At 51.3% G+C, this 10,000-nt stretch overlaps 1 protein-coding gene across 1 annotated transcript in view; it reads right to left on the bottom strand.

The window, feature by feature from the left end:
• The window catches only part of LOC125953771 (pneumococcal serine-rich repeat protein-like), a 29,449-nt gene extending 24,552 nt beyond the window's left edge, over positions 1-4,897 (bottom strand). Inside the window, exons 1-2 of the mRNA XM_049683545.1 lie at positions 4,753-4,897; positions 1-3,410 (exon numbers count right to left, since the gene is read on the bottom strand). The exon at positions 1-3,410 is cut by the window's left edge and continues 6,306 nt beyond it. Of these exons, the coding sequence (XP_049539502.1) occupies positions 1-2,705 (2,705 nt within the window). The 5' untranslated portion in view covers positions 2,706-3,410; positions 4,753-4,897. The remainder of the gene's footprint in view (positions 3,411-4,752) is intronic.
• Between the last annotated feature and the right edge of the window lie 5,103 nt (positions 4,898-10,000).

Below are 10,000 nucleotides of genomic sequence, written 5' to 3'. Positions count from 1 at the left end.
CCGCTGGTCCCGGCCGCCGGGCTACCATCGCCGCGCCGACTAGCAGCGAGCTTTTCCTGCAGTTCCTGCAGCTGCCGTTGCTGCTGCTCGTGATAGTTTCGTATCAGCTCGGCAATCGCTTCTTCGCGCTCCTGCTCCTCGGTTTTCACCGACGATGGTGGCACCGCTGGACCGTTGTTGGTGACGGTGGCCATCACCTCCGGTTCCGGTTTCTCCTGCTTCACGCCCTGCACGCTAAACGTAACAACCTTTCTTCGGCCGTGGGCCAGCTGTGCTGTCGATGCAGGCGTCGATGCACTCCGCGTGACACTGCTGCTGGTCGTGGTGTTGCAACTGCTGCTGCTTCTACTACTATTGCTTCCCGCCCTCAACGCTAGCCCCAGACCGACGGCGGCGGCCGCAGTCTCCTCCTCACGATCCCTCGAATGACGCTTCTTCTTCTTCTTTGACTTCTTGTGCTTATGATGCTTGTGATGTTGCTGCTGCTGCTGCTGCTGCTGCAGCTGCTGCAACTGATGCTGGTGCGTCTTCAGCGAAAGTTTGTACTTTGGTGATGCTGTCGAGGTGAATCCTCTGCTGCTGCTCCTGCTACCGCCTCCGATGCTGGCCGGTGTGGACGTACGTCCGCAGCTACCACTCAGACCCTCGTAGTACTCGTAGTCGGCGCTCTCGTGTTCCTCGTCCTCATCGTCCTCGCCATGGCTCGGCGTTTCCGGTGGCGGTAGAAGCGAGAACGACACCGACGAGCTGGTATCGGTACGCGGAATGGCACGCCAGCTGCCCGTACCGGTGCGTGTTAATCGTATACGGTTGCGCTTATCGTAGTCCTCGCACCGCACCTCGACGATGCGTGTGTCCTCCTGCTTGACGAACAGGAAGATCGGATTTACTCTAGGAACTGCTGACGCTGATGATGATGATGCTGCTGCTGGTGCTGGTGCTGCTACACCCGCTGCGGGTGGAATCCCCGATGTGGCCGCCTTGATGGGAGTAATGCAAGCAGGTGACCGGGTCATTACGGGCGTTGTAGATACTCGACCCCCTCTAGGGAGTTCATCGAGTGGTCGTGCCGGTGTGGTCGGAGGACAGGACCCGGTACGTGGTGCCGTCTGTGATGTTTTGGATGATGGACGCTTCGGAGTTGCGGCCACCGCGGTTGTGGTAGCAGCAGCAGCTGCTGCTGCTGCGGGAATGGCACGTTTCTTGGAGGTTGATGGCGTCGGAGCAGCGGTTACGGCCGCCGTCTTGGCCGCCTTGGCACCAACCTTTGGCTTAGGTTTCGGACGTATGCGCGCGTTAAAGAAAATCTCCGGCAGACAGAGCGTATCGATGGTACGGTCGGTGAACTGTCTCCGTCGGTTCGATTTCCGGTGTTCCTTCGGTTCGAGCGGAAGCGGCAACGGATCATCCTTGTGTGGTGCCCTCCGGGGGGCCGCTGGTCGTGCTGGTGGTGGTGGTGCCGGAATCGGTGCTGCAAGCTGTTGCTCAGCAACAGCCGTCGCTGCCGTCTCGAGTAGCTCCTGCTTGACCACCACCATTGCCGTTGCTGCCACCGTGCCACCTTTTGCTGCAGATTGTGGTGCTGGTGATGGTGGTGGTGGTGGTGTGGTGGTGGTGTTACCGCTGCCATCTACTTCCGTCTTGACAATGGGCGCCTGCGTTGGAGCACCGTTTGCTCCAGTGGTGGTGGTAGGTGTTGCAACAGTTCCGCCGGACGATGTCATCGCACCGGAATCGCAGCAACCGTTGCTCATCGTACCGGCCCCTTGCTGCACCGATTGCTCGCTCTCGCTCGCGATCACAGCAGGCGGTGGCGGCGTCGTGACGTTGCGTCGCCTCAGGATCAGCTTCGTATCCTTCGAATCGCTGCATTCCCCTGCAACAACGTGCGCTACATAGTGTTGTCCCTGTTCCGGCAGTTGCTCCTGCTCCTGCTGTTGCTGTTGCTGTTGCTGCTGCGGTGCATTCGACGACTCAAGGCGATGTTTTTCGCTTCCATCATCACCGCACGTCACTTCCGGTTCCCTCTGTTCGGACCGGTTCGGGCCGGTCGCATTCGTCGTCGCCGTCGACGTCGTGGTCGTCGATGTTTCCCAGGGAAGCAGAATGGACGTATCGAGCGATGGTGTTTCGAAGCCGGAATCGCGGTCAGTGTTCGATTCACCGGTTAGCATCGTCTCCCTGCCGTCCTCACCGCCACCACCCAACTCATCATTGTCCTCGGAGAAGGAACGCAACACTAGCTCACAGTTGAACTCTTCCGATGAACTACCACCGCCGTCGCCATCGTGGCACGTGGTTCCACCACCACCATCAGCATCATGGTCGCCATTCAGTTTCCGGGATTTGTTGCACCGCTGACCGCCATCATCATCATCATCATCCGATCCGGCCGGTCGCGGACTTTTGTTGTTGTTGATGATGTTGTTGTTGTGATTGATCTCGCACGTCACCGACGTAGTCACCGTCGCCGTCGCCGTCGTCGTCGCCGTTGTCGTCGTCGTCGCCGTGGTTACCGTTCCCGGTGATGGCGAGTTGGTGGCATGGATCGGAAGCAGATCGGGCAGCACCGGCGAGGAGGACGAGTGTCCGTTGCTGGCGCCGCAACCACCGCCTCCACCTGGTCCTCCTCCTCCTCCTCCTCCTCCGTCGGATGTTGCACTAAATCCGAGCGATCTCCATTGGGCACTAACCTCGGCACTCATGCTCCACGGCTACCGGCGACCATTTCCGGTCGCACTCGGTGTGCACACGGGTGTTCCGACGATACCGACGAGTTCTGTCCGCGCAATTACTACTTCTTCTTCTCCACTTGCTCTTATTATTATCCTCACGCACGTTCTTTCACGGTGGTGTACGGTGACCCCACTACGGCGAGCACTTCTTCCTCTTCTTGACGATACTCGCCCATTTCTTAGTAGTACTGGTGGTGGTAGTGGTAGAAGCAGTAGTACAACCCCACTCACACACACACTTTGCCGGAGCACGAACTCACACAAATTTACTATTTTATTGCTTCGAGTGCAAATCACACGCACGATGTTTTTTTCCGCTGCGCTTCTTCCTTTTTGTCACATACACTCACATACACACACACAGACAAACGATTTGGTAGTAATTTTCCACTAAAACACACTCCGCTGGCACATCAAACACTGATTTTAAAGCTAGCATCCACAGCTTCCGGACACTTTTTTGCTGCTAGAATTCACTCGTTCTTTTTCTCTCCCTTGCGCTGGAAAATTCCTTCAAAAACCACGTTATGCACGGTACCGAGTTTCCACACTTTTCCGGCGCACGCACTGATTGCAAACTCGTTTTTCCACTTTAATCACTCGCAACCGAAACTCCATTTAACTTCTTCCCTGCTGGCACTCGTTCATCTTGCGACTCGTATCGTCGTCGCCTACCTGGAAAAATGCACACAAAAACCGAGGGAAAACACACGAAAATACACATTAATCGAAGTGTGCCGAGCGAACGGCGGCGAGCAGCGGAATCGATCGATTTTCCACAATCCGCGTGCGCTTCTCCCCCTCCTCCGTGCCTTCGCTGTCGAGATTCGAGCGAACACCACCTCCCCCGAAGCGGTCACGGCCTCAACGCGTACGCTGGAATTTTGTCACCTTTTCCGGCAATCCGGACCGGATTCCGTGATATTCTATTACTTCATTCCATTTCTCTCATGCACGCACGCACCGGAGCTGTTTGCACATTTCTCTCACGAAATCCCGGCTGGAATTAGGGCGACGGGGGAAGGTGGTGGAAAATCTGAGAAAATCGAGAAAAACTGCACCCCCCGTGCCCCCCACTACAACCCACCCGCCTCCTTGACCCAAGACTATCACACTCTTCAACTAGACCACTTGTAAACGCCGAACTGTCAAACTGGACGGTGCTTCGTTTTGTTTGTTTCTTCTTCTCGCTCTCGTTCCCTCACTCGCTCGTTCGTTCGCTCTCTCGCGCACAAAAACCGCTCTCTCGAGCGCGCGCCCGCCCGCACGCACGCATGCACTCTCTCGCGAGCGCGAAGTGAAAAAAAACACCACCCTCCCCCCACCCACCCGCTTCCATGTGCTGCGTCTTGATTTGATGGAATTCAACCGAATCCGGTCAGAACTTTTGCGGGGTGAGCGGGAAGGAAGGAATTAAATCATGTTTTCTTGACACTCTGCAACACTCTTCTTCGTTTTCTGCTTCTGCTTCTCACTGGTCACCCTCGTGTGAGAGTATTTTAAGCTGCGTAATTTCTCCGCCGGGCAGGTGGTTGTACGCGTACAACCTACCCCCCCCCCCCCTTCATTCGACACCCCAACAACACAATCAATTGAATGGATAATTCCACGAAAGAGCAGCAGCAGCAGCAGCAGCAGCAGCGTACACGTTTTGTCACAAAACCACCTCCCCCTCCTCCTGACACAACCACCCCCATCCACCTCACTCGCTCACGCGCACTTGGCCTCTCGTTCTGGCCTACTATGTTGTTGTCGTTGTTGCTGTTGTTGTTGTTGTTGTTGTTGTTGTTGGCATGCTGTGCTGTTTCTTCGCGTGTGCCGCTCTCTCGTTCTCTCTCTCTCTCTCCTTCTTCCTTACGGGCACGAGCAACCCAATTACACCGTTTTATCCTTCAATTGTGCTGCTGCCGTTGGCTCCACACTGAATTCCACTGCACTAATGTTGACCATCCCCCTCCCCCTTTTCAACCCTTTCACCCCCCTCCACCTTCCCCTTTCCACATTGCTGACATCTTACTTTGGTGGTAATTTTTTTGCACAATTATTTATCCAACATACGTCACACGCATTGACACGCAATCTAGCGGTCCATTTTTTTCTTCTGGATGCTTCACTTCACTCCACTGCTGCTGCTGCTGCTGCTGCTGCTGTTGGTTGTGTTTTGGTGATCCTTTAATGATTTGCACCTTGGAGAGTTCACCACCGAGTTTCGTTGCTCGCACGTAAATGACCGAGAATTCCGTGAAGCTCTCTCACGAATCTCGTTGAACTCGGCAAGCGCGTTGCTCCCATACGGTCGCGACACCATGGGTTGCTCGTGTGCTCCGTTGCGTGTCAACTCCCGCGGTTGTACTGTACCACATTGCAGCAAACCAGTCACAGTAGCCGCAATCCGTTGCGTGCGCTCTGTTTCTATGGGAGCCAGACAGTCAGCGAGTGGTACAAAATTAAACATATGTTCAACATATTGAATTATTTTTCATGAAAATGAGTTTTCAACGAGTAGAGCACTCAATGCATCACGACAATACAATAGAAAACTTTTTGTCATGAAATTTTCTTCAATAGCGACGGGAAAATTGTATTTTATCCAACATAGAGACATAAACAGTTGATTAAGGTAGAAAAACAACCATTTTGATCCATATTACATGTGAATCCGTTGTGAAAATCCACAATATGCTTAAGATCTTCGCCTGTTTGTGTTCGCATTCAGTGTGACCGGTCATTTTGCGCAACGGACCGCTGAAAACCGAACGCGCCTATTGTGCGCCGCTCTTTCTCTCCGGTCGAGAATCTCCGGTTCGCTCTCGCTCTCTCTCTCGCGCTCTTTGCTTGTCAGCGCCCTTAGAAAGCGAAAGCAATGGGTGAGCAGAACGGGGCTATCCGAACCGTCTCGCTCGCACTCGGTCTCACACACACACCAGCACACCTACACCAACACACACGCACGTTTTTTTGGCTTTGGCTTTGTGCGTGCGTGCCGGATTCGTAATGTGGTGCGTGCGACAATTCTCAACTACCACCTGTGCCTGCTGTCCACCCCATGCTGTGGCCCATCCCTCCCCTTACCCGGTTGTGCTATGCCGTGCGTAAAGCATAAGCGTTCCTGCCGCCGGCGCCCTTCCCTTCCCCTCTTACGCATATTACACGTTCGGTGACCTTGACTCGGTCATCCTCGGGGGTCCTTAGAAACCGCTGAGCTGAGTTGAGGAGAGAGGGAGACGTGAGGGGGTGGGCGCACCGCGATCCCAATTTCACCTTTCTCCGCAGATCGCCCAGAGGGAGGGAGGGAGGCAGGTTTAAGGTTCACGTGCCACCCCCATCCCCTTTGGCCAGGATTATGGCGATTCCCTTTACTTTGCGTGATGTCTAGCGACTGCGCCGCTTATTGGCCACCCGCTAATCGCATTATCAACGCTTGCACGTGCCATACCGTCTTTACCGTCGCCATTTTGCCTACCAGTACCGACATACCGGCCGCTCGACCACACCGACCGGCTACAGGCGTCGTCGTCTCTTGGCGTGAGCACGATTTATCAAAAGCAGATCCATTTTCTCCATGCACCTAGCTTAGGGAGAGCCGCGGCCATAAAACACTGCAACGACGCCATATCTAGGTCACAAGAGAGATTGCGTGCGAGAAAGAGAGAGACGGAGAGAGAGAGAGAGAGAGAGAGAGAGAGAGGAGGAGGAGGTGCACTAGTATGTGGTATGTGTGCACACATTCGCCTGTGTGTTTCAACAACTGCACTCAACTGCATCCAGTGTGCAGCATCCCTTACCCGCGGCCTACTATCGACCAGCAACAGCAGCACCGGTATCTCCAGCTTCCTCCGTAGTAGCCGGAATCAGCAGCAGCAGCAGCAGTACCTTTGAAGTGTCGAACCTGCATCATACCAGGGTTGATCGATAGATAGAGCGAGTGAGCGAGCGAGCGAGCGAGAGATCTGCATTAAAATTAGCCAACAAGAGAAAAGAAAAAAGGGACAAAAAATGGGGGGCGGAAAGCGGTATTCCCCCCTACGGTTCCTTTTCGAGGGAGGCTCATTTTTCATATCAGCCCCGGCCGATGTAGCAAAGCGACAATGTATGTAGTTATGTCGTACAGCATTACTTGAAAGATTAGCCCCTCCTGGTACCTACTGTCTATAGGGGACCCAGAGCGTTCTCGATGTGGAAATAAAAATAGCAACATTCAAATCAAAGCATCCATTGCTGGTGTGTTGCCAACCGGTCATGCTGCTGTTGTTGCCATGATGATGATCATCATCAGCAGCAGCCTGCTTGAGTGTTGTTGGACACTCGGCTCTCAAAAGGGTTCAATGGTTATTTATAACAGCAACAACAGAAACTAGACAAAAAAAAACGCCCCAAACCTTTATACACCCCCAATATCCGCCTGCATCGATAACACAGCCTGATCGATATTATGCTCGGTGGAATCGCCATTTTCAATCGGCAGTCCTCGGAACAGGGGGGAGTGGGGGGCGTTGTGATGGCACAATCGTTTTTGCCTATGCGTCAGCTGTTGCTGTTGCTGTTGTTGATAATAAGTGAAAATATTTATAAATCAAATACTATCGCCCGCAGTACCCCACTACCACCACCGTAATCCATTATCACCCGCACCCTGCACAGATGCTCCACTTTCTACTACTAATACATTACAGCCGCACAAACACACGCCCGCCAGCTCGAAAGCGGACACTCCTGCGAATGCGAAATCATTACGCGAATGCGAAATGATGGCTCCTCGAGGCGGTAATGCGGTTGGGGGTCACACGAGGATTTGCGTAAGGTAGTGGTAGGCCGCTGCTGCCGCCGCTGGCGTGTTTGTCATACCCTTGGCGCCTCGGGGGAATCTTCATAAGGTGGCACGGGGACGGGGGTGCGGAAGGCCACACGAAACGCGACCCAAACGAGGCGATTGCGCGATTGGAGTAGGTAGAAAGTTTATCAATTACATTTACCAATTAGCGGCACAAATTAGTGCGATCATCATGGTAATTGGCAATCGTAGGCGCAACTACGGCTGGTCTTTCGTCGCAAAAGCCACACCTAGGCTAGGTGTGTTAGGTTCATTCATGGCTGGAGTTTGGCAAAGGCAAGCCAAAGGTGGCTGAATGCCGTAAGTTGGATCTTTTCAGCAACTTTCTACGATACAGTTTTGGATCTTGGAGATAGGGTTGAGTCGTGCAGCGTTAAGAATAATCGACCAAAATGGATTATTTTTTTATCTTCCTAACCTTAAGGGATTCTGTTTCCTTAAAGTCTGATGCCCTTTTCAGAAGATCCAAAGTGCTTCCTGTTCATACAATGGCAAGTCCAACAATATTCTCGCATGGATTTGAAATATTTGTTGTGCTCCTAGAAGATCAAACACACCCTTAAATTTAGTTTTCTTCTCAATTCTTCCAAACACAGCATTCTACTCTCCATATCTTCCCCGAAAAGATTCAAGATTTAGGAGAAAGAGACGTCTTTGAAGGGAAAAGGCGAACAGAGCTCGTAACTCAATAAATGCAGAACCTATTCTGTTTATTTGTATACATACTATAAACATGTAGTCTTCATACTTAAATTAATCAAGAGGTACTAATTGTAAATATACAGTTAACAATCAAACAATTGAAATTCCTTAAGACGTCGTATTTTACAAACGAATAATAAACAAAGCATCTAGGTAATCCGGAAACGCAAACCTTATTATGCTTGCAATAATATTCGCTGTATTTATAAATTCGTTGCTCATCATTAAAACTAGACGGTAGAACCGTACTGGTGGCGTCTTCTGTTCGTAGTCAAAACACAGCAACATCCCACGGAAGATCCGAGCAAACGCTTTGCTCCCCCCTAGGATGTAGGCGCTGGGACATGTTTTTCTTTTATCCAAATTAGTTTCCAGGAAAACCTACCGTCCCTATGGCCGTACCTTTGACCTTTTGCTTATTTGAAGACCCCAGGCCCCCCGGAAATTGCTGTTACCTTCCTCTAATTAGTCTTCATTATGTTGGTTTATGCTAGTTTGAAACTGTTAACGATATCAAACACGATTAAAGAGAGAAGGGCGGAACGGTTCAATTTGCTGTTGTTGTCCTTTTAGGCTGTATATTATTTTGTCCAATTTTCCACCGATGGAATTTACGATGTATTGCCTATTCGTCTTTTGAGAATTTGATTCTTTATACAGGTGTATAGTTTGATGAAATCCAGTGTCCTTGAACTGCCGAAGATGGTCACAAAATAAGGACAAAACTAATATTATATATTAACAGTTACAGAATTTCTTGGATGTTTTGGTGTTTGGAGCAACATCAAACACACCTTCTGAGCTCTGTGCCTGGGAATAATAACAACAAAATAAAACAACAAAACCAAATAAAAGCACATCATCACAGCCCACCAATGCCATTTGGGAATTTGAATTTTCATGCCACCATTTCCTCGGCTTTTCGCTCGGCAAACTAATCATCATGACATGTGCTCTTCGCAGAGTTTTATGTATTTCGTCCTTCCCAGCCGGCCCCACCTCTTCTTCTTTTGATCCCACCTGACAGGTCGGTGCGGTTTTACCTGACAAAGAGAAGAAGAAGAAGCAAAAAAAGGCACATCAGAAAAACAAAAGGACATGAACACGTGACGTGGTGTGGTACGGAGTGGACAATGTGCTCTTTATGATGCGAAGGATGCACGATGGCATGGCATGAGCAGTTGATGGGTGGTTCGGCGGCACAGGAAGGAGGAAGGTTCACGCTCCGACATTTATTTTTCGTCTGTGGCGTCCGCGATCCCGCGGTAATGCGAAATGAGCACCGTGCCCAAGATCCGGGATCCGGTCGAGCTCACTTCGGATCTTTGAAGCGCCCGTGCCCCGCGCCGGTCGGTGGTTTAGCAAACGAGATGAACCACACGCCAGGTTGCAGATGTTTTGGGGGGGCGCTCGCGATGGCCCTTCGATATCGGACTCGGACCGTGTACGTGATACTACTGTGTCCAAAAAATAAGGTGACATTGGATGTATTTCGAAAGTTCCTTAATTTTTCTTTCAAATCATTTTTTTCCCATCAATGTAATCCCTCCCAGATACAATGCACTTATGCCGACGAGTTTTCCAGTTTTAGGAACTCGTGTAAAAAATGACTTTAGGAATAGCCTTCGGTACCTTTTTCGCAGCGGCTTAAATCTGCTCGCAGCGCTTAAATCTGCTCGCAGCGGCTTAAATGAAATTTAGGGCTTGTCTAATAGCCAGAAGCCAAATATAA

The sequence above is a fragment of the Anopheles darlingi genome, chromosome 3 (assembly GCF_943734745.1).
Source record: "Anopheles darlingi chromosome 3, idAnoDarlMG_H_01, whole genome shotgun sequence".
Classification (NCBI taxonomy): domain Eukaryota; kingdom Metazoa; phylum Arthropoda; class Insecta; order Diptera; family Culicidae; genus Anopheles; species Anopheles darlingi.
This window is presented reverse-complemented; position numbering and strand designations above follow the sequence as displayed.